Source organism: Aricia agestis, chromosome 18, assembly GCF_905147365.1.
Source record: "Aricia agestis chromosome 18, ilAriAges1.1, whole genome shotgun sequence".
Taxonomy (NCBI): domain Eukaryota; kingdom Metazoa; phylum Arthropoda; class Insecta; order Lepidoptera; family Lycaenidae; genus Aricia; species Aricia agestis.
Window position 1 is genome coordinate 9,528,179 of NC_056423.1, and position 26,642 is coordinate 9,554,820.

The 26,642-nt window shown below is 35.8% G+C and overlaps 1 protein-coding gene across 1 annotated transcript in view; it reads left to right on the plus strand.

Moving 5' to 3' along the window:
- The first annotated feature begins 15,104 nt into the window (after positions 1-15,104).
- LOC121736063 (DNA translocase FtsK-like) overlaps positions 15,105-26,642 on the plus strand; it is a 55,626-nt gene continuing 44,088 nt past the window's right edge. Inside the window, exon 1 of the mRNA XM_042127109.1 lies at positions 15,105-15,220. Within this exon, the coding sequence (XP_041983043.1) occupies positions 15,199-15,220 (22 nt within the window). The 5' untranslated portion in view covers positions 15,105-15,198. The remainder of the gene's footprint in view (positions 15,221-26,642) is intronic.

Sequence of the window (26,642 nt, forward strand, 5' to 3'; positions counted from 1 at the left end):
CAGAGACCTTGCACACGGGATTTCTTGTTACGACAGTTTTGCCATCACCAAAACGACAGAATTCGACAACTATTAAGGGTTTCTTTCTCAAAATAAGAGATTTGAAGGAAAAGCACCTTCGTTGCACAACGTAGATACATTACTGCAATGTTTTGATGGTAGAGGCAGCACCAGCATAGACAGTAAACAAAAAGTTCATAACGTGGGAGAGCCATGCTTCGGCAAGAATGGGCCGGATCGACCGGAGACATACCACGGGCTCACAGAAAACCGGCGTAAAACAGTGCTTGCGCTGTGTTTCGCCGAGTGAGTGAGTTTACCGGAGGCCCAATCCCCTTTCCTCCCCTATGCCCTTCCCTACCCTCCCCTATTACCCTATTCCTTCTTAAAAGGCCGGCAACGCACCTGCAGCTCTTCTGATGCTGCGAGTGTCCGTGGGTGACGGAAGTTGCTTTCCATAAAATAGTTTTGTTTGACGTTTGACAACGTTTCTGTCAAATATATGGCGTATGCAACATGTCGAATTTCGGACGGGTTATCTCTCTTCTCTGCTTCTTCTTACTTCTGCTCTGACCTTTGCGAAATTCCCTATCAGAAACGTAAATTCTTCTAGCCTTACCCTGTGACTCAAATGTCGGTATACTTTTCATCTAACTCAGGCCAGCGTTACGCGTAACAGGTAACAGACGGACACACTTTCCCATTTATAAAATAGTATATGGCGTATTACGTATTAAACAATAAGTAGTGTAAAGTGTTGTATAAGTTGTCGCGTAGTTTAGCCCAATTACCAAATGACGCGAAACGCTCTGATGTTCACTTTCTTCACAGCGTTAAATCGCACGAAAACCTCATCCATCCATCCATTTTCCATACTAATATTATGTCTGTCTGTTTGTCTGTTACCCCTTCATACACAAACGGTTGAACTCATTCTGCTAGATACGGACTATGGAGATAGGAGTCCCGGGAAAGGACATAGTCCGACATATTTTATAGCGGCCGGACTGGCGACATACTAGGCGCAGGACAGACTTTTTACATGCCCATCCGACGCATAAATCATCTTACTTGTCAGACAATTAGGTGATCACTCTGGCCTAATACTTGCATGCAACATTTTTTCAGTGCGGGAACCGAAACCTTGGCATCCGAGTCAAGCTCAGCTCTAAACCACTGGACCACAGAGGTGTTAGTTGTTACTAAGTTGTAGAAGTTTTCAAACTGTTATGTTAAACGCACGTTTAACTTGCTTTGCCGCTACATAACACTTTATTGCTTATTTATATTGTAATGTATTCATACTTAGAGTCAAGTTACATGACATTACATAAGAGCGTGTTGCATGTAGTAAACCTTTGATGCTCCTGCAAGCCACCGGGTAAGGCAGATCTTTCTTGGACAAAATGAGGATAAGAAGATGTGAAATATAGACGACCCGCGCGCAATGGAGTTCCGTTGCGTCAATATTCGATTATCGCGCGGGAACTCTACATTTAGCAGGATGAAAAGTATCCCATATAGTATATCCTTTCCCGAGACTTAAGAGGAGTCCACACCGCCCTTTTTTCCATACAAACGTTGTCCCCTGTTTCCTCTCTGGAGAGTGCTAGTAGAGTTATAATTTTTTTCCTGAATATCTACGGCCACTAATACAATGTCCCTATGTTTTCTTTATTTTCATAATTTAATTATTAAATAAGATATGAACGTTCCAAAACCCAAAAAAATGGCCAGATTTTTCTGCTGTGTTCAAACATCCAGAAAACAGATTTGGCTAGATTATACAAAAAAAAAAAAACATAGGAACACAGCTTAAACCTTTCTTTAATCTTTAAAGAAAAAAGTACTTAATCGGTTAAGTTTTGGAGAAGGAATCAGGGGACAACGAATCGTTGATTTTCTGCAGTTGTCTCTATCGCGTTCTGCGGTATAGGCTTGAGGTAAGGGAGACAGCTATACATATTACACGTACTTTTTTTTCATTTCTCTAGCCCCTGGTGTATCCTCTTAAAGTATTTTTTCATTCATAGTATGGACGTCTGCTCCAATAAATATGTCTAAAACTAATAAGTAATAACAGTACTTCACTTTTTACCACGGGTTAATAACCATTAAAAAATAATTCAAAGCCACATAGAAGTAGGTTACGAAATAAAATTAATTTTACTTAACTTGTTATTTACAATTGTTATAAATATTGTGTAATCATTATTATTATATTTTTGACCTTAGATTTATTTTAATTACTATTGAGGGTAATTAATTGTTTAATTCACAGAAGCAATACAAATATTGGGAAAGAAAAATTAATTACTTGTTAGGCTTTTAATTAATTATTATGTCTTGATTTTTGCGTAGGCTTAAGTTTGTAACTAATAAATAGTATTATTTTAATTACATTAAGGGTGAAGCCAAACGAGCGTAATTTGTGAGTTGTGAGTCGCAGAAATTCTGCTGTATTAAGTTTCATACAAAAGTCCTGTTTAATTCACACGAGCGTAATTTTGTGAGATATATGAATAATGTGAGATAAATGATATAATTTATGTGAAAAGATATTTACGCGACCGAAATTCTGCGACTCACTCACAAATTACGCTCGTTTGGCTTCACCCTAACAGCCAATACGAATAATTTTGTTTTAAATGTTCTCTGCAGTTTTTTTTATCTCGGAAAATCATTTTTCTGGGATTGAAACTATCCTGTCCTTTCTCAGAACGGAAAGAATCTCAGTGGATAATTCATCAAATCGGTAAAACAGTTTCGGTCTTACCACAAAAGATCTAAACATCTTTTGACCAGTTGTTTTGAGACCATTCTGTACTGATTTTTTTTCTAATCAACTGTTCAACAGGTGTTTAAATCTTTTGTAGTAAGACCGTTTAAGTTTAAAGTGCGAGAGAGGTAACAGATAGACAAGCAGATATTCAAAACCCCCACACCGGTTTCGGTGACGGTGGCCGGTTTCATTGAAACCAGGCCAGCTACGCAGGAGTAATTTTTATAGTGACCAAGTGTGTGCGCAGTACACAAGAGCACTCTCTATTCCTTTACTCTCATAACCCAGTGGGACGGACGACCGACACGACTGGCGAGAGATCAGGCGCAGGACCGACTTTTTACATGCCCATCCGTCGCATGGATCATCTTACTTGTCAGACAATCAGGTGATCAGCCTGCATTGTCCTAACCAAACTTGGAAATAACATGTTTCCAACGCGGGAATCGAACCCACGACCTCCAAGTCAAGAGCCGCGCTCTATACCACTAGACCACGGAGGCGTTAAGGCGTTCGCATTTATATTATGACTATAATATGACGGCTGCAACTCCTCTAAATTCGTTTATTGCCCGGGCTTGTACATTTTTCGGGGATTGAAAGTATTCTATGTCCTTTCCCGGAACTCAAAGAATCTCCATACCAAATTTCAGCAAAATCGGTTCAGCGGTTTGGGCGTGAAAAGGTAATTCATAAACCACTAAATGACACCCGCAACTCCGTTGCGCCAAAATTCGTTTATCGATTGGGAACCGTACATTTTTCCGGGATAAGAAGTATCCTATGTCCTTTCTCGGAATTCAAAGTATCTCCATGCCAAATTTCAGCAAAATAGGTTCAGCGGTTCGAGCGTGAAGAGGTAACAGACAGACAGATAGGCAGACAGACAGACACACTTTCGCATTTATAATATTAGTATGGATAATGTCGCTTCTACATTTACATATTATATCCAAGTCTGCAGACTCAGGTGTTCCCAGACACAATAATTCTCGCTCATTATCATAATTAAGTGTTCACAAGTTGTTTGATAATGACACATTTCGCAATTAATGATATTTTGGCGGCTAACTGTGTGAAATACTTTGTAACTAAGTATGCATTAAATTGGGCATTTGTTTTCATACAGTTCTAAATAATTCATACTTATATATTGTAAATACAAAAGTTTGTCTGTCTGTCTGTTACCTCTTTACGCTTAAACTGCTGAAGAGATTTTTCTAAAATTAGGTATGGAGATACTGTGAGTCCCGGTAAAGGACATAGAATACTTTTTATCCCAGAAAAATGTACGGTTCCCGTCCAATAATCTAATTTTCGCGCAACGGAGGCGCAAAACATTATTTTAAACAATGTAAAATGTTTAATTATGTACATTCTGTAACTATAGACCAAGCCACGGAGGTATTCGAGGCGTTTGATAAAATTTTGGACAATCAATGTTCAGTTTTGTGACTAATCTTGTGGTTTGGCCTCTATAGTGCCTAAAACCAAGACTAAAGTCTTTGTAAACACTAGACTTCCGTCAGCTGTTTGACCGCGACTAATCCATTACGCTTATTGCTTTTGTCATTAAATCCATAAATATAATGGTGTTTTGTCTGTTCGTCTATCCTACTCACGCCTAAACTATTAAACAGATTTAGATGTGGCATGGAGAATTGGAGATGCTTTGCGTCCTGGCACATAGAATACTTTTTGTCAGCAAAATGAACCGTTAGTGTCCGTGGAAGCCATGCTAATATTATACATGCGAAAATGTATCGGTTTCTCTGTCTGTCTGCCACCTCTTCAGGCTAAAACCGCTGAACCGATTTTGATGAAATTAGGTATGGAGATACTTTACGTATTAAGATAAAGATATATAGGATAGTACTAGGTCTAGTGAACGGTAAATAATTGTGATCTAGAATATTGAAGTACAATATTATTTTAATTTTTAACGCAGACTACAGTAAGTACAATGATTTCTTATACAATAACGTCTAATGTTGTGTACATCGTGTACTTATATAGTAATCTTATATCAAGAGCGATAAATATTTTATTCAAACAGTGAAAGGTAACACGCTACTAGATGTAAAATATAATATAAAATGTATTCATTATATGGGCATTTCTCTGTAAACTGGGCAACTCATTGTCCCAGGCTGATTTTGTTTAAAAAAATAAATATCGTAAATATTTCGTAAGTAATTTCAAAAATCAATACCCTAATCTACCGCTGCACAACATTAAAAATCCATTAAAATAAACTTTATTATATTAAAAACGTTTTTATAGTTCTTCTAAACCAGTCCCCTGGCATGTCACCAAAGCTGTGTAGTTACTTCAAACTAAATTATTCGGGACAGTATCTATTGGAATTGATGTAATTATTATATTATTAAATCAATATTGTTTGTTTGTTCATGAGACCCATTTATTTTGCATAAATAATATTTTACAATGAAAAAAATAACAATGAAACTTTGTCTTCGCATTTTGGGAACAGTCCCCCTGTCTATATTTTAAATTAGGTGTCACGTAGCCTAAAGGTTAAACAACGCGTTTTCTGCGTATAACGAAACGCAACAAGTCTGAAGTTTGCGCGGTTGCCGCCATGATGGCTCAGACGCCATCTTATTTAGTGGTGTGCGAGCGTCCTTCCGTGGAACCCGCGTTATAACCTCAAAGCCAACAGTCCACTGGTAAGGATTTTTTAAATTTCTATTTATGTATTTTAATGATTCTTTCAAATATTTAAATTGGTACAATAAATGCATATTTCCTATGTGCAGTAAAATAGCATAGTTCAATTACATTTTGTACTACTCTTCAATGAAATCAAATTAAACAGTCCCCTGGCAACAGTCCCCTGTCTCTCTACAAGACAGGGGACTGTTTTTGCACCCAGGGGACTGTCTAAGAGGCAATTCAAGTATTACGTAAGCATTATAGGAAGGGGGGGGGGGTCTTTGCTTTGCATATTTTTTTACAAAATGTTTGATATTTATAAGTCATTCTATGTTGAATACAGTGTAAGTAAAGTTTATTTAAAAAATATTCCAAACCTATTACTTAAGTCTACAGACTTATTAATAATTACAAAAAAATACCTACGTAATACTTGCGCAGCCTGTAAAATATACTTGTTATTGCTTTAGATTAGGAAATGGCGCCAAAGAAGAAAAAAGCCACTAAAGAAGAGATTCTACAAAAAAAAAGGGAAGCAGAGCGAAAGCGATATGCGAAGATTAAAAACGATCCTCAGAAAAGGGAAGAACTTAGAGAAAAAGAACGTCTTAAGTACCTTAAGAAAAAAGAAAAGGGAACTAGAAAGCTTGTTGAGAATATGACTCCACGAGAACACCGAGACGCTAAAAAGAAATGGAAAGAGCACTGCACCAAGTATCGCAGTAAGAAAAAAGTATTAGCAAACATTACTAACTCATTTATTAAAGAAAATACTCCAGATTCTGACGTATCTGCTTCATGTCAAATGGTAACACCTGAAGTTGCTGAAAGAAATAATAAAAATAAAGAAAAAATGCTTAGATATAAAATTAAAAAGAAAAAAGATGAAGAAATTAAAGAACTGAAGAGGAAAGTATTAAAGTACAAAAAACGTTTATCGCGATTAAAAAAGAGTACAAATCCAAAGCCTACAGATACACCAAATACAAAATTACAAAAAATGGCAGACAATCCAGAATCAAGAAAAGATCTTGTAAAAAAAGCTCTTTTCGGTGAAGTACTAAAACAACAAATAGAAGATAATTTTTCAGAGATGAAGACCGTAAAAGAAAAAAGACTTTTAACAAAAATGGTTACTGGAAAGATAGTTGATAAATATAAGTTATGGCGAATGAAAAACACAGGTGTGATAAGCTACAAAAGAATAAAAAAGGCAAAAATAGGTCATCGACTGGAAAGAAGAAAGAAAATTTCCGATAAATGTGTAAGAGCAGTTGTTAATTTCTATGAAGATGATTCTAATAGTAGGCTAGGCGCTGGAAAGAAGGAATTTATAACAAGAAAATCAGAACGAAAACAAAAGCGATACATGCTTGACTCATTACTAGGGTTGTACGAAAAATTCAAACTAGAGAAGAGAAATTTTACACTAAGTTATCAAACTTTTTGCAAACTGCGACCTTTTTGGATTGTCATGCCCAAAGTTGATAAACGTGATACTTGTTTGTGTATAAACCACGCAAACATAGACTTAAAAGTATCTGCTTTATTCAATGCAAAAATTTTAAATTATAACAGCTATCAGAAATTGCTTCAGGAACTATGTTGTGACCGCTATAATGAGAAATGTTTGTCGAGAGACTGTCAAAAGTGTTTTAATAATAATCCTTTTTATAAAGAATTTAATAACATGAGACGTATCAGTTATAAGAAATGGATATCTGAAAAAGCCGACTTCATAGACCCAAAATCCAAAAAGACTCGTCGAGTAACCAAATACGTTAAGAAATCCTTCGATGTGAAACCGCGCGATCTCATTATAGAATTGCAAGATGAGCTAGAGACATTTCTTCGTCACGAAAGAAATATTGTACATCAGTTCAGTGCAATAAAAAAACTTAAAAGTATGCTGACTGAAGAAGATGCTCTCATTCACATGGATTTTTCTGAGAATTATATAACTAAATATTCTCAAGAAATTCAAGCTTTTCACTTTGGCGGTTCACGCACACAAATTAGTTTGCACACGGTTGTAGTATACTTGAAAGACACAACAAAATCTTACTGCACAATTTCTACGAATGTTTCTCATTCTCCAGCTGCTATTTGGGCTCACCTTAATCCAATTTTTAATGCTTTGCCACCTCAAATTAAACACCTGCATTTTTTGAGTGATGGTCCAGTTACTCAGTACAGAAATAAAACCATGTTTTACATTATGGCGACGAAAATATCAAAGAGATTTCCATATGTGCAAAATTTTACTTGGAACTATACGGAAAGTGGCCATGGTAAAGGCACTCCAGACGGCGTTGGAGCTACCTGCAAGAGGACTGCAGATGCCCTGGTCGCTACTGGAGGTGATGTCGAGAATCTGGAAAAATTTGTAGAAGCCATTGAAAAGAGATGTCCTGCAATTAGTTTGAGCATTATACCAGATGAAGCAATTGAAGAAATGAGCACTGAAATCGATCGAGAAGTAACCAAAATGAAAACTTTCGTTGGCACCCTCAAAGTCCATCAAGTCACTGGAAAATTCTTTAATCCAACAGGAATAAAATCAAATTCTACTGAAATAGTGATGAAAACTTTAAGCTGTTTTTGCGACAATGATTATTGTGTGCACTTTAATATCGGAAAAATAATTTATGAAGACAAGCCAAAACTTAATGTAGAAGATGTGTACACTGATTCAGAATCTGACAATGAGGCTGGACCTAGTTCTGCTGTAGTACAACCATTCAAAACTGGAGATTATATTGTTGTGAAATTGCTTAGCAAAACAAATATGGAATATAGATATGTGAGCATAATTGACAAGATTGATGAAGAAGATGGCGAAATCCGGGTCACATTCCTAAAGCTCTGTGATAATAAAGGCCAATTATTTAGATACGATGCTGATGATGTGTCAGACATTACAATGGACCAAGTGGTACAAAAGCTGTCTAATCCAAACATAGTTTTAAAAGGCAATAGAATATTTTATAAGTTTGATTTACCTGTAGATGTTTTCGAGAAAAAATAAGACTTTAAGTACAATTTTTATTATTTTGCTATATTTTAGAAATTACTAAATATTTTTGAGACTGATTCTGTAGTGTAAGTTTAATTCAAAGTACTGAAAGTATTTTCAAATATGTGATTTAATAAAGTAAATATTAAGATTACAGTGCTAAGTACAATGTTACAGAAAGATAGTTGATTCTTTATTTCTCAGTTACTTAATTCTTAAGCTCCAAAGTTTATGATACTAATAAAACGTTTAATTTCACTACTAAAATTGTATATTTTATTTAAGTTCACAGTCCCCTGGCTTTGGCAACAGTCCCCTGTTTATTTGTTTCAGAAAATACTTAATATTTCCTAAAGTAATGGGAATATTTGTGGTTCATCTTCTGTATATTAATATATAGGCAAATACTTACTTCCTAAAGAAAGTTTATTATATTATGAGCAAAAAAGTAGCTGAGACAGTTTCATTGCATGAGTTGCCCAGTTTACAGAGAAACGCCCATATAATAAACGTTATTTGGTCAGTAAAACAGTGAAAAATGTTACGCACTGGTAATGAACTAGATCGTGTATGAAGTGACATAATTTTTAACCGACTAAATTAAGGGCATGGGACATAAAATCATTACTATCAGTTATGAACTTTTAACGTCTATACAGGTTGTAACAAAACTAAGTGATAATACTTTAGGTTGTGTATGGGTCGCTGTGAAAGTAGCAGGGCTGAAAGAATAACTTTTTTTCACCTTTGTATGGAAAACCATGACGCTGGAGCGCAATACAAAAAATCACCATAAAAAATTACTTCATAAGCCTTGCTGCTTTCACAGTGAACTCTATAAAAGGGATACATACACATCCTTATGCCTTAAAGTATTATAACATAGTTTTTTACACTTTGTATATATTATTATTACATTATCCATCACGTCATAATATTATTAATATAAGGGTGGGTTGCACCAGAGGCGTAGTTATAGTTAAGGTTAAGGTTATCGTCAAATATGGCGTCCATTATGGACTTTTACTAGGGATTTGACAGTTCATTTGACATTTTGTTATGGTTAAAGTTAAGTTCAGTGGTTTGGGCGTGAAGAGGTTACTGACAGACAGACACACTTTAGCATTTATAATACTAGCTAAAAGCCTTTGTGAGGGCTCGCGTCGTTTTCCTGCTTAGTATTAATCTTTTAGGTAGTTTATTATTTTTGTCTGTGAAATGTTACTATTTCTGGTGATCAGTTAATTATAAGCCATAGTTTTTCCGTAAATTGTACCACAAAATGTACAGGTTGTATAGTAGGCTCGATTCGCTCGCCCAGATTATAGTATGGAAGCATGGAATAAAGCGATTATTATTATTATAGCTGCTAGCATCATGATGAAGACCACGTCGCAGGGCGGTCACAATCCAAACCAAAACAATCGGCCATAAGACGGTACAATTATGTCCCATTTGGAACGGATTTGCCTTTCTTATCTCAAGGTTGGCGATCTCTGATGGGCGCTGAAGTGTTAGCAAGAGTTTAGATATGCCTAATACATGTTTTTTTTATTTTGGGAAAAAAAATGTTAAATGTGGGATATCCAAAGATAAGTTTTATTTTCTTAAGAGCCCATATGACCCTAACTTGACTACATACTTTAACCTAGATCTCAAAATCTGTAAGGTCTAGAAAACTGATTTTTTGACACAAGTGACTTTAGTTCATAAAGATTAAATGCTCAAGACGAAAACACGATTTCTCAAAAAATGCTCGATAGTTTCTTTTTTACAAAAAACCTTGTTTAGACACATTTTTGCTTGGATCTTCGAAGTTTGCTGTCTTTTCTTCAATATTTTTTTAATATCTAAAAGGTATTGATAAAACCTAAATTTGCTCAAAACACTTTTTTCATAATCATTATAGTTTGTCTTTTATTCAAGTAAAACTAACTCGGCGATGATTCCGCGCTGTCCTTTTTCATCTGGCATATGAAAGACGGGCGTGAGTGTGAAGAGAGAAGGACGATGGAGTCAGGTGAGCTCTTAAAGTACATTATTAATTTGATAAATCTAGTAAGGTCCAGCTTGCGTTTGCAATGTAAGTGGAAAAAAATGTAATTATATACGACATCATATTAGAAACCTCAAAAATAACAGTATTTCTTCACTATTTAATGCATGTTTTGTAAGTTAAGTTAGAGATTCTATTGTATTATAAGTTAAAGCTGTAGGTTTTCCAAGATGAATAAATAAATAAATGTTATATTATTATACTTATAAACCTTCCTCTTCAATCACTCTATCTATTAAAGAAAACCGCATCAAAATCCGTTGCGTAGTGTTTTATACTATGTAGTGAAGTCTAACATGTGGCTCTATTATTTCTCCATAACAAATTTTACCTTCATCGGTTCGGCCGTAAAGTAGTGTAGTCTATTACCTATTACAGACATATTTTCACATTTAATTTGGAAAAATGTATTGTTTCCGTACGATATATAAAACGGCGTACCAGGCGTCATGCAGTTCAAATAATTTAGACTGTTTCAGGAATAAGGAAATCAAGGGTCTTGCATAATAAAATATGAAAGGCGTTACAAGTTACAACACTTTCATTGTTATTAGGATATTTTAATGCTTCATTGCCTCTTTATGGCTTATAAAACACGAAAGTGAGTCAACTCAATTAGGTACAGTAAAAAAACTTAATAATAATATTATAAAAAAAACTAAAGTTAGCTATAATATGCTGACCACGAGAGGCTATTACACTTATTAGTAACGGCCCGGCCGCACCTGCGTCTATCGTCCGAAGCTTCGTGCTGAGACGATACTATTGGACGATACACGCAGATCGTCCAATAGTATCGGTTTTAGCGCGAAGCACTACGCAGATGCGGCTGCGGCATAAGAGGCATAAATATTATGATATTCATTTTGCCGTGTTTATATTTTATTCCCGGGACTTGAGTCATATAAGTCAAATCAAAGTATCTTACCAAATTTTATCTAAGTCGGTTCAGTGGTAAACGGCGTTAAACTTTAACCTCGTTCACTGAACCGATAATTTAGATTTAAAAAAAATTAACAGTTAAAGCTTGAATAGGTACTGCTTTAACGCGGCTTACCACTTCAGACAAACAAATTTTCCCAGCTATATCCATACTTAAATAATATTATAAATGAATAAGTGTGTCTGTCTGTCCGTCCATCTGTCTGTTTGTTCAGGCCTAAACCGCTGAACCGATGCTGAAATTCGGTATCGAGATACTTTGAGTCCCGGAAAAGGACATAGGATACTTTTATCCCGGAAAAATGTACGATTCTCGCGCGATAAACTATTTTTGGCGCCACGAACTTTCGGGAATCGTCTAGTAAAATATGAATGTGTGGGTTGTGTGTTTCTTCCTATGTCTATGGATTTTGTGCGTTGGTCGTGAGAAGTGGTCGCTTGGCATTACCTGTGAATTAGGCAATTAATTATATTATATTGTACGCCAGACGTTATTACGCTCCTTTCTGTCCCCGCATTCTCCTTGAAAGCCTACAATAAATTGTAACATCTGAGAAATAAGTATATTAGTTTTTTTTTTTTATTTAATGAAATAAGGGGGCAAGCGAGCAAACGAGGAAAGCAACTTCCGTCGCCCATGGACACTAGCATCAGAAGAGCTGCAGGTGCGTTGCCGGCCTTTTAAGAGGGAATAGGGTAATAAGGGAGGGTAGGGAAGGGAAGGGAAGGAAATAAGGGAGGGTAGGGAAGAGAAGGAAATAGAGGAGGGAAGGGAATAGAGGAGGGTAGGGAAGGGAATAGGGTAGGGGATTGGGCCTTCGGTAAACTCACTCACTTGGCGAAACACAGCGCTTGGATCTGGCTCTCCCACGTCCATAAAGATGCTCATGCTCGTGCTCATGCCCATGTTCATGCTCATGCTCATGCTCATGCCCATGTTCATGCTCATGCTCATGCTCATGCTCATGCTCATGCTCATGCTCATGCTCATGCTCATGCTCATGCTCATGCTCATGCAAAATGCAAACATGTTATTCCAAGTTTAAGTTTAAGGTTAGTTAGGAGTTAGGACAATGCAGGCTGATCACCTGATTGTCTGACAAGTAAGATGATCCATGCGTCGGATGGGCATGTAAAAAGTCGGTCCTGCGCCTGATCTCTCGCCGGTCGTGTCGGTCATCCGTCCCACTGGGTTATGAGAGTAAAGGAATAGAGAGTGATATTGTGTACTGAGCACACACTAGGGCACTCCTGCGTAGCTGGCCTGGTTGAACAATGAAACCGACCACCGTCACCGAAAGTTATTTCCCTAAAGTATCACTTATCATTTAGTTTTTTTACACCATTATAGATTTATATAGATAGATACATAGATAAAACCTGGGTTTTCCTAAGCAGAAATCTGTAATCAACATAATATAAGAATGTCCAATCAGATAATACTTCATATGCATTGAGTGGGTACTAAGTAGAGCACGAATAGATAGGGAGATTTGAGCACTTTGATCTGACCGGTACTTTAGCCTTGACTAGCAAAAGTAAAGCTGCAAGTTCTAACCGATTATGCTTATAGCTATTGTCAATTTTTTACTATTCATATGAATTATTCATTTTTAAGTATTTAAAGAATCGTCCTGTTATGAAAAATGTCTTAAAACTAAAATGTCCAAATATTTTGTTCTTATAAGAGCTGTATTGAAAGTAGCTGTATCCAAACCTTACGACTTTCCGACAGATGAACTCTACAAACTCACCAACACACTGACAGTCAGACAACTGTTTATTAGAAAATCAATACTGACACAGCATCGCCACACCAGTGATACAGAATTAACTAAAAATCTTTGTAATAAAAGAAGGAAGGACAAAGTATACATACTACCTAAAACTAATAGTGCAATGGCCCAACACCAACAATATTTCCTAGGACCATTTTTATACAATAATGTCAGCAAAGTTATAAAGAATTTTAACGTAATGAACACTAGAGATGCCAAGTTTGCGGTGAACAACTGGCTAATCACACTTAAATATGACGAAACTGAAAATCTAATACACATCACGAAATAAAAACACCTTACCTATCAAGAGTGAACAAAACACACACACACACACACACACACACACACACACACACACTCACACACACACACACACACACACACACACACACACACACACACACACACACACACACACACACACACACATAGAAACAATTAGATTTAATAATAATAACAATAAAATTAAGCTAATTTCTCTAATGCAATAATGTTAAATTCATAAATTAAAAATAAGTAAGTAATAATAATGTATCAAAATTGTCACTAAGAATTCATATAAGTAAATATAATAACTTGACATTTGTATAATAAAATATAATTTAGATATACCTATTGAATTGTTAAATTAATCTTTCTGATGTCTTTTATAATAATATGTCTTCATAATTTATGTTAATAATTGGCAGGCAACCCCTACAGCACAAGAATTTCTTAGTGTAGGGGCTGCGCAAATAACAAGATATTCTATGTAATAACAGCTTTATATGTCTTTATAACGTGTTATGTATTTATTTTTCTGATGGCAATAAACTATTTATTATTATTATTATTTATTATCTAAGTTTTAAAAAAAATCTATGGTTTTTCTAATAAAATTCTTCCTTGCGTGATGATCATACGAGTATCATAATAGAGAAGAAATAAGAATTACATCAATATAATTTGCAATTATCTTTTCAATAGTCCGTAGAAAATTGTGATTGTCAGCGGAACAGTGAACCATTAGGAGTAGCATATTTTCTATTGGCCAACATATTTTAGATTGATATTTCTCGTACGTTGAAGAAAATCCCAAGAAAGTAATTAATTTTAATTTAGGAACCTTGTTCTGAAATAATCTGAAATAAAAGTTTTTTTTTCTTTTTTGAGACAAAATAGACAATGCAAAAGAAAGAAGCAAAAACAAGGTTAAATAAAAAAATGCATTAAGTACTATGTTTGAGGATCCAGAGCATATAGGCTCAAAACACCCTACAGCGAATGCCCTAATTTTTATTTTAAATGGTACATTTAACAATATATTTCGTAGTTTTTTTCTTTGGTATTCAAAGACACTTTGGGCCCCGGGAATGGCCGTAGGATACTTTTTATATCCCGGCAAAATGTTCCCGCGTGATAAACGAACTTTAGCGCAACTGAGTTACGGACGTCATCTAGTTAGAAATAATTGTCGAAAAGCAAAAGGGATGGCCAAATTCTTGAGCCTTCTTTCATAGTACTTATTTGCACATAGTTCAAGAAGGCTTTGATGATCTTAAACTATCAACAAACCATTGATGACTTACCGCTAATCTATTCCTATGCAAATATGCTCTTATATCACTAAGCGATATCCATATCAAACTTATAATATCAATATTCCGCCGTCATTAAATTTACATAACTCACATGTAAGTAATTCATTTTTTCCTGGTGACGGACGAGGAATTCGTGTTTTCGCTTATTATTATAGATTATGTATGGTCGTATGTCAACAAACCCTTACTTCCCTGTCCTAGCACCCCACCAGTAGAAAGTGAATGCGCCTGAGTCGCGCACAATAGGAATACACCACACGCGGCTCGGCGGTCACGCGCGACGTACGCCGCCATATTGCATCTAATTTCGAATTTCAAAATTTGACTTTTTGTTTTTTTTTTCTGTGTCTGTGGTACCTGTCAAAATGAAGATCGTCCTACTATTCGGTGAGTCTAAATTAATTTTTAAAAATTGTGTTAATTGCCAAATTTTTTGTCAAAAAAATACGCCGAAAACAAAAACAAAGAAAGCAAAAGTTGAGTGGAGAATTTCTACGTTTAATAATTTTGTTTTCTTTTCCAACAATAAACTCATTATTTTAAATAATTACGCTCTCGTCGTATTGTTAGTCAATTAGGAACCGAGTTAACTCGATCGCGTGGCCAGCCATTGGAAAATGCGCGCGAAAGTATTTTACTTTTTTCTTTTTTTTGTCAAACATCACTTTTAATGGTCTGATCGTATGTAGGAAATGCTCTATTATGATTTATTACTTATAATAATGTTGCCTTATTACTTTATTATACTTAAATAGGTACTAGTAACTAGTTACTACCGTATTACCTATTTGGCTCATCCGAATAATTAGTAGGTAGGTATATCATAATCATTGCAATTGTTTATTCAGATTTTGAAATTGGGCTATTTCATTACAATATTATTCATAATTATATACCTAGGCATGATTACTTAATAAATAATGAATTAATAATTATTATTATTATTTTAGATTTGTATTGTGATTTGGTTCATTATTTAACTCAATTCATATTTTGTTATCTTTTGAGAATTAATTCTATCACCCAAACTTGTGACTTATAAAAAAACTTAATTCCAAAATTAAACAACCAGTTTCAGCGTTCGAAATTTATGAAGTTCTAAAAATTCACTTACTTGGTAAGTAAGTAATTTATGATTGTTAGAATAATAACTTTGACCTTTAAAGATTTACGGGAAGGATACTTACTATAATACTTATATAAGTATATCTACTTATCTTCAATGGGATATTGTGTGAAGTGTGTCACTGTGGGCGTTTTTGCGTTATTGTTGTATTGTATGGACAATAATAGATATAACTTATAAGCCTACCAAGGACTGTGCTAACTTTTACCATGCATTTACCATGGGGGGGGGCAGCTCATACCTGTTACGCTCATGGATGTACCATCAATGTACTTGGGTAAGTAGGCACGAAATATTACTTACCAGGGCAACTACTCCATCGTTCGCAGTCATCCTGTTATGGGCTTCAGATTTTTCTTTGAAAATATTCTGAATGCCAATATTAGGATTTCTTGCGTAAACTCTTAAAGCGCCAATTATTGAGAGTTTTATGTTATTTAAATTACATGTAAAAATTTTACAAAATTATACAAAACTTAAAATTATAAAAAAGTTATTAAGTATATAATAATTATTGAGGTTCTATTTACTTAATAAAAAAGGAATGAACAACACTTTCTTTTTTATGTTATCCACAATCAAGAAGAGCTTCTTTGCAGTCCACCGCAGTCTACAAACTATTCGATCTGAAAGTTAGATTAAAGATAATATTTTCCAGTTCCACACAGATAACAGAGTCAAAACATGAAGCTATTTAAATAAGTAGTCACATAGTAAACTAAGTTATAAACCGTATTTAATATATTTCGGACACCGAAAAAAAATGTACGGTTGGAACCATGAGACCAGACAATTAATACAAAAGACTCGCGAAGTCTCTCTCTCCAGTCCATGATGAATGTCCATGATTGCGAAGCTAGCATAATAATTTACAGCCGTTTGCCATCGCCTATTCGTAATCTCTATTTAATCGCGTATTGGTCCATCATTGGTCAGCGTGGACTTCTTTTTGAAATCGGTAAAATATTCTAAGGGCCTGTTGCACCACTTCCAGATAAGGTGCCGGATAGGCTGTCCACAACTTAACTTGACAGATAGAGTATGGTTAATCTGTCAAATAAGTAATTGTGGATAGCCTATGCGGCACTTACGGCCGTTCCCAATATTTGATCTATCTCTATCTCTGGTTTTGCCCTACTAGAGATAGGAATAGCTCACATTAGACATTAGAGACGTATATTTTATGTCAATTCAATGTTAGCTGCGATCGGTTGTATGTCAAATCAGAGATAGATTGAATATTGGGAACGGCCGTTAGTGAGTGAGTGAGTTTACCGGAGGCCCAATCCCCTACATTATTACCTTCCATACCCTCCCCTATTCCCTTCCCTTCCCTTCCCTACCCTACCCTATTCCCTATTAAAAGGCCGGCAACGCACCTGCAGCTCTTCTGATGCTGCGAGTGTCCATGGGCGACGGAAGTTGCTTCCCATCAGGTGACCCGTTTGCTCGTTGGCCCCCTTATATCATTAAAAAAAACTTATCAGGAAGTGGTAAAACAGAGCTAAGTATAGATAAAACCTTAGCCTTAAGGGCAGAAAGGCAGACACTAAGATAATGGCTCTTTGTTTTTACCCTTAGGTTGTCCTAAGTTGTAATCAGACTTAAGTTGTTTGGCGCGAATTCTGCTCCATAATTTCTTTCGTTCCTGTTTCTTATCTGTTTTTTTTTAAATAATAATCAGGGCGAGCGAAAACTGCCTTATGCTAAGTACTCGATACATACGGGTTTTCTCGATAGTTTTACTCGAAATCGAGCAAAAAAACACCGCGTGGACCGCAAAACTCACAGCTCGAAGGCTCGAATCGAGCCGGCTTGACAATTTTCTTGACACTGGTTTTTGTTCCTTCGAACAGGAGTAAAACTATCGAGCAATGCTGAATGTGTGTACGAAAGCCCGAGCCGTGGTTTTTACTCTACATGATTGCTCGATCGAGCAAAACCGTATGTGAGTACTTACACTGAAAGATTATTACCACGCAGACAAACGACGTGAGCCCTCACAAAGCTCGGCTTTTAGCTAGTGTATTTATCTTTTTTTTTTTGTTTTGATTGCATATAATTTAACAATAGACTTGTTAAATCGACAACCAAAATCTCGTCCCAGAAGGACGAGTATCGACATTTCTCTGATTATTTCCTAATAATTAAAAAAATTTCTTGTAATAAGCTAGCATAATATTGAAAACGTTAGAGGATGAAGTGGGTAGCTAAAAATTTGGAAGTTGACGTTTTATTGGATACACGGATGCTTTAGGAAAAAAAAATATTTGAAAAAAAAATGGATTTTATGTATCGCCAGACATAATATGAGATGAAGTAGGTAGAACTTACAAGGTTTGTTCAAATTTTACGTGTAAAAATGAGTAATCACGCTTATGTTATAAAATTTTAGTTATTTATTCACTTACGTCTTTAATTTATTACATACACGGTACACCCAATAATTATAAACGACGAGATGAAAATAGAAACGTTTCCGAGTTGAACAATGTGTATGGGAGACTTGCACGAGTGCATAATGCACAAAGACCCTTTCTCGATCACACGCACGTCTATTGAAGGTTAAGATAATGTTAATATGTCTATACTAGTATAGACATAATAGACAAACTATCGCATTTAACGCGATGGTTTGTCTGTTGCCTCCTCGTGCTTAAGATCGTGGTAAAATGGATAAATACACTTTGCGACAGTTATTTTGAATTACAAAAAAATGTACGATTCCTATTGCAATGAAAATGTTGCCAATATCTAGCAATGCATGGCCATTGCTTGCGCAGCCAAAAAATTCTATAAAGGTAATCTAGTCTCTACTACTATCTATGGAATGTATCTAAAATTACCACTCAATAATAACACTGTTTAGCTTCCAAATCACTTGAAACTCATTGCTATTAGTATATTATAATTAGTTATATTACACAAAAGATGAGAGGGCCTTTTCGCATCTATTTTTAGGTAGAAAAAACACAAACCCGTGAAAACAAGCGTACTTTACAATGAAAGTGGTATTTTTTGACTACCCATTGTCCAATGATTTCCAAATAATATTATGTTCGGCTGTATTTATTTACTTAAAATTATTTAGAGTATTTAGTTAATCGTCCTACAAGATCTCGTCCCAATAGGATGAGTTGCGGATGTTTTATGTAGGGCAAAATCCAACGCGTATGGAGTATTGATGATTGTATAATCTTGTATTATGAATTATGATAATGTAGACAGCAAGCTTGGAAACAAAAATGTCAAGCGTCATGTCGAATCCCAAAACTCTTTTGATAATATTTTGTCTCTGAAAATATCAAATGCAAGTTGTCTTTGATAAACCATATTGTAAACGATTAAAATAAAATAAAACAATACTTAAATTATAAATGCGAGAGTGTGTCTGTATATTTGTCTGTCACAACTTCTTCAAAAACCGCTGAACTGATTCTGCTGGGTATAGAAATACTTCGAGTCCCAGGAAGAAAAAGACTAAAGAGATATTATGATATTTTTATCCCGCGCAAAGGGACGGTTCCCGCTTGATACACGAATTTTGGCGCAACGGAGTTGCGGGCGTCATATAGTGACTTAATAATTTAAGTGAATGGTGGTGGTGATGATAATGATGACCTCTGAGGAGTTAGCACAACTTAACTTTACAACCGTTTTACGTCTTCCAGCTCATAATATTAATGTCTGGTTAATTATCTCTCGTAAAGTGAAGTTTATTGTCAAGGTATCTCTTCATGTTGGCCATTGATGGATGACAAGCGATTACGAACATGTACAGGGGCATATTTGCCTAGAATCTAAGATGATTCCTCATGACTTGTGCTTACCCATGAATAACGTTAATTGTATATAGTACTTAAAGTCTCCACCACAGCACGTTGGGTTATCTATACTAATATTATGAATGCGAAAGTGTGTCTGTCTGATTGTCTGTCTGTTACATTTCCCGCCTTTGGGCTGATTTTGCGGAAATTTGGTTTGAAGATACTTTTAGCCCCGGGAAAGGACATAGGATACTTTTTATCTCAGAGAAATGTAAGGTTACCGCACAATTAAAGCGAATTTTGGCGCAATGGAGAGGCGGGCGTCATCTAGTATACTTACTCTTAACAAGTTCGTGAGCACTTATATTGGTCCAATATTATGTTCTGCCAACGTTGATGGATCACAGATAGATCGCTGCCGCAATCATTTTCCAAAGGACCAACATGGAGATGGTTCTTTACACTTGAGCACGACTGGTAACTGTTAAGTCACTAAGAAATAAAATATCAATCGTTACGGCTTGGAGAGTAGGTAATGGGAACACAGTAATTAGATAAAATATGAAAAGGCCGTTAAATATTCAATTACTTATTAATGGAACCCTTAGGGTCAGATCACATCGAAACGAATTGGGATAAAACGCAACGCGGCGATAAATGTCCATGCTAATATTATAAATGCGAAAGTGCGTCTGTCTGTCTGTCTGTTACCTGTTCACTTCATCTTACTGAAATTTGATATGAAGATATTTTGAGTCCCGGGATTTATGTCCTTTACATAGGATACTTTTTATCCCGGAAAAATGTTTCCGAGCTATAAAACGCCTAGACGTAGCGCCTCTTTTTGTCTTCTACATTAACTAATCAACTTCAAGAAAACATAGATTTTCTTTCTTCTATGATTTTTCTATTCGTTTCTATAAAAACGAAACGGCACGAATGGGCCGGCTCGACCGGAGACATACCACGTTCTCACAGAAAACCGGCGTGAAACAGCGCTAGCACTGTGTTTCGCTGAGTGAGTGAGTTTACCGGAGGCCCAATCCCCTACCCTATTCCCTTCCCTACCCTCCCAAATTCCCTTCCCATCCCTACCCTCCCTTATTACCCTATTCCCTCTTAAAAGGCCGGCAACGCACCTGCAGCTCTTCTGATGCTGCGACTGTCCATGGGCGACGGAAGTTGCTTTCCATCAGGTGACCCGTTTGCTCGTTTGCCCCCTTATTTCATTAAAAAAAAAGTAAAGTACCATAATAAAATTATTTTGTTGTTAAACTGTTTTGTGTGGCTGGACTCGTTTTATGCATTTCCGTGTATGCCCGAGTCAGATCAGCCTGTGATCAGTTCTACCAGATTAGATCGGCCTCTCCGTATATGTGGGCCTTAATTGTAGTACTTAATACACATTAGTGATAATCCCCTAATCAAGAAATTATGACAAAACGATGTCAACCGAGATTGTGCCATTTCCGCGAAGAACAAAGAGGCAGGAAAAGTGTGAAAAACAACAATTAGTAAGATTTCGATCAGTTCCCATACAATATAGACTTATTGTGCTAACATACACGCAACTTTTTTGCGTAATATGAAAAAGCAGTAGAATAGATTTAGATTTTAGATGGGACGAGTTAGCACTTGGCATTGTGGACGTGTTGAAGTTTACGATTTTTTTTACTAGATTGGTGGACTTTGTTTCACTTTCCTCCGGATATAAACTTTTGCTGGAATTCCACGAATATTTAGCCAAATCGGTTTAGCCATTCTAGAATTTTAGCGAGACGAACAAAATCAAAAATTCATATTTATTTATATATCTAAGATTGTAAATTCATAATAATCGGGCGAGTTGGCAGTCGGGCCTTGACATTGGGACGAGTTTAAATTCATGTATTGCAAAAAACAATAAAATAATAAACATACACAATCTATTTTGAGTTTCACTCAGCATTCCTGCACATCGAGTGAACCTCAGTCAGCCATTTAATTAAAATAACACCAGGCTGGAATGCAGGCATTCTCAGGGGAAGCCGTGACTAAGCTTCTTAGTTAGGGTTGCCACAAGAGATATTTTTAAGTTTATTTTGCGTGGATTAAATTAATTCTGGGTCTAAAAATTTTAACATAGCACCTTTGAATACAAAGCACTTATTATTCCGTTTCTGTTTAGTAGAAATTATTTAAAACAAGCTACGCCAGGATTATTTCGCTCAGTAAATGCGGATATAAAGGCCCAATAAATTAAGTAAATAAGTATAGCATTTGATTGGCAGTCAAGTTAATCAATAAATAATTTTTTGAACTTAAAAACTTCAGAAACTGCTCATAATACAAGTTAAAAAACGAATACGTGCAGCCTAAATATTTTTTTTGTTTATTTTTCATGCTACAACCTGTATATTTTTTTTAGTTTTTTCTTATTTTATTTGATTTTCATTACAACATAATATTTTATTTTACAGATAAACTATAGGTCGTCTTGTTGTGTTTGATGGTGGTTGAATTACGTGGTAATTTTATATTTGATAGAATTTTCATAATAGTGTACCCTAGTGCAAACCCTAGGCGATTGTGCACCTGTATACAGCTATGACATAACGTGAACGACGTAGATTGAAGGTGCGAACCTTATTCGTCTCCATCTTCTGCAGCAGACTGCATCAGTTGTTTACTACAGTTAGGAAGAATAAAATCTATACTCAGACCAGCTGAACACAATATTTTGCTATATTATTTCGGGTATGAAAATAAATATTGCCTGATTTTCAAACCTACTTATCATACATCAAGTAGGTCTGAAAATCACACAAAATTTTACCCAAATCGGTCCAGCGGCACACGAAAAGTTTACAATATAAGTTTATGGATATTTATTTCTTTGTTTGTTTGCATTGAACGGCACACGAAAATTTTACAATATAAGTTTATGGATATTTATTTCTTTGTTTGTTTGCATTGAACAAAGTCTGAACCAAAGCAGACATCGAACTACTGGTAACAGCTAATTCTTTTTGATGACTTGGCACGAAAATAAAAGACACACTGGAAAATATTTGTAAACGAAATTGCGGCACAATCAAGTATATTAGAAACTTTTAGTTTGTACTATTTTGTTATGTTTAACTTGTATTATAGTCGCGTCTAGATTTTGCTAACCAGTTCGCAGTTAGTTGAGAGTTGTTACTGAGTTAAAGTGCACTCGAAAACAAACCAGAAAATTCACTTCACTTTACTTTTAGAGAACATTTTTAATTATTACTTTATTATATGTACATAATATTATTATAGAGCTATGTTGTCAGTGATTTCTTTATGTAAAAAAAATCGACTTATCTATCTAACTTTGAAGGCTCTTAACAAAAAAAAAAACACAAAAGGTATCAAATTTTAGAAATACTTATTTTTGACCGTTATATCTTTATTAAAAAAATTGCTAATCTTTGACCTTTTTATCATCTCTATTATTAATTGATGGTTAAGGTTGGTGAAATTATGAAAATGCCAAAGTGAGGCCGCAGGGTTACTGACATAGTTAACGTTAATTATACATAATTAGAGAAATAGTAACGGTGTATATTTTTAGAGTTGTATAAATAGTTTTGGCGTAATGGAGTGAAAGTAATCTCGGATCGTACTGGAGGTCAAGTGTTTGTTATGTTATCTACATGACTCAGATTGATCACCATCATCAGGCCCCCCGCTACCATATGGGCAATGTGTGCGATGCACACGGGCGTAATCCTCTAGGGGCGCCAAATCGCCATCTTTAGGGGCGCCAAAACCAAGGGGCAAGGACTCAAAAAATTTTGCCTCAAGAGCGCCAAAATCTTTTTTTTTTGCACACAGGCGCCAGTAGCCCTTACGGGGGCCCTGATCATAAAAAGTTACAAGCTAAGCTAATAACAAGATGTAGTAAAAAAATCTCAAATAGCTACTTTATGTTAAAACCTTAAATAATAAAAATTATAGTCCTCAACTCCGTTGCGTCAAAATATGTTTATCGCATCGTGTCGCATCCTTTCGCGTAACTCAAAATAATTATCTCCAAACGAAATTGCAGCAAAATCGGTGCGCGAAGAGATAACAGACATAATATAAACAAGCAGATTGACAGACACACTTTCGCATTTAGTATAATGTTATAATGTAGGTACTATCAAGAAGTTGATTCCTATGCAAATCGGGGACCTAAGTAGTTTGGTTGCGTTACGTCGAACCCAGCTGAAAGATCACAATTAACATTGAATTGACATATTCGTCCAAATAACGTTGGTCTGTCAATTGCGTAGGAATCAACTTCCTCGATGGTACAATATATTTTTTACCTTACTAGTTTACTTTGTCGTCCCACAAAATTTTGTTCTCATAGGACGAGTTTTCAATGTTTAAATCCAAAAACTCGTCCCACATTTACAACCTATTATTATTTACAAAAAAAAAAATGAATTCAACATTTAACAAAACTTATAGATTTGTGTGCAAGAATCTTTGCACATTTGTGCATGCCAATTGCCAAACACATATTCGCTCGGAAATTTGATGCGCACGAAAAGTTAAGAATTTCCACTGAAAATTCTTGTCGCATCGAAGCGACAAATATTTTCCTCGTTTCTCTACTATTTTAGAATATAAGAAAATCTGTAAATTATGTTAAAAACCTATCGCGCAAAATCATATTATTGAACTATTTGTAAGCTTTAAGTTTTATATTATTTAATACATGTAATGCTGGCGTGCTTTTCAAGTATACACGTGGGAGAGCCATGCTTCGGCACGAATGGGCCGGCTCGACCGGAGAAATACCACGTTCTCACAGAAAACCGGCGTGAAACAGCGCTTGCGCTGTGTTTCACCGAGTGAGTGAGTTTACCGGAGGCCCAATCCCCTCCCCTATTCCCTTCCCTTCCCTACCTTCCCCTATTCCCTTCCCTTCCCTTCCCTACCCTACTACCCTATTCCCTCTTAAAAGTCCGGCAACGCACTTGCAGCTCTTCTGATGCTGCGAGTGTCCATGGGCGACGGATGTTGCTTTCCATCAGGTGACCCGTTTGCTCGTTAGCCCCCTTATTTCATAAAAAAAAACAAATAAAAATTAAAAAAAATAATTCATACGCCAATATCATTTAGCACCGCTTTGTCAAATACCTTTCTTTACCACCTTAATTATCGAATACAAGTTGTCTAAGTACCGGGTTGACTATAATGATGTTGCAATAACGACATAGGCTATTAATATCGATACCTAGGTAATATCTAGTACAGGTCTAAGCTGACATCCTACATCCTCCCTTACCAGATATACAGGATATATAGTGCTTATGTAATGTTGTGTAATATCTAGGTAGGCATTGGGCTGAAAATATTATTAATATTTTGTAATTTTAGGAAGTATTTTCTTTTTCAAGTTTGTGAACCTTATCTACTGTCTCCTGTTAAGAGAAACTCGTCAGTAGTAATCTTTAGGATTTGAATGTGTCTCATATATAGAGACTAGAGTTCACTGTGAAAGTAGCAGCGCTAAAGTAGTTACTTTTAACTTTTTTTTTCTCTGCTGAAATGCTCCAACGTCAAAATAGATATACGAGAAACTCGTCAGTGGTAATCTTTAGGATTTGAACGTGTCTCTTATATAGAGACTAGAGTTCACTGTGAAAGTAGCAGCTCTAAAGTATTTGCGTTTAACTTTTTTTTTCTGCTGAAATGCTCCAACGTCATGAATTTGAGTTACCCATGGAGTAATTAAACAAAGTAATTCTTTTAGCGCTGCTATTTTTACATCCAACTCTGTACCATACAGTTAATATAGCTAGGTATATTAACTTTATGCTCTGTACACAAATACACACCCTAAAGTGTTACCACTTACTTTTGTCTTACTCTCTTTAGACTTTCCTTGCAGTCGACAACTTGGCTAGTCATGTAAATCAGGTGGTCATGACATAAGTAATTATGTAGTGACCACGTTTGACCATGTAACCGTCAACACGAGTTATACCACTAGGGCATAACGCCGTCAATGGAGCGGTAAATCACCCGTTTGTAAGTGATTCACGTTATTTGTGACGATAAAAGAGGGGTGTTATGAGTTTGACGTGTCTGTCTTTGTGTTTGACACACAATCCGTAGTAGCCAAAATTTTAATACCTACCTAAAGATTTTTGTTGTGTAAATAGCTGATCAAGTTAGAACTTATATATTTAAAAAAAATTACTCTTAGCTGTCTATGTAGTCACCTATCATCTATTACTACTGTTACGTCATAGTTTTACAATAAGGGTTGTCTGGAAGAAATCGCTTGTAACGATAAGGCCGCCTTTTGTACTTTTTACTCTTATAGTTACTAAGTTTTGTATGTCATATTCGTTTTGGTGCAATGAAGTATTTTCATTCATTTTCATTCATTCATTCAATGTTCTTAGCAATCTTTCCATCACTATCAGTCCGCTCAGTGCTGGAAAACTACGGAGAAAACTACGGGTTTGCCTATGATAAGCCCCAAGTTTTCCATATAAAATATGTCATCAAAAATTTATACGTGGGAGAGCCATGCTTCGGCACTAATGGGCCGGCTCGACTGGATAAATTCCACGTTCTCACAGAAAACCGGCGTGAAACAGCGCTTGCGCTGTGTTTCGCCGAGTGAGTGAGTTTACCGGAGGCCCAATCCCCTACCCTATTCCCTTCTCTACCCTCCCCTATTCCCTTCCCTTCCCATCCCTACCCTCCCCTATTATCCTATTCCCTCTTAAAAGGCCGACAACGCACCTGCAGCTCTCCTGATGCTGCGAGTATCCATGGGCGATGGAAGTTGCTTTCCATCAGATGACCCATTTGCTCGTTTGCTCCCTTATTTTATAAAAAAAAACTTATCACATAGATTCTTTGTCATCTTTGGTTGTATACAGTAATTGTATACAAT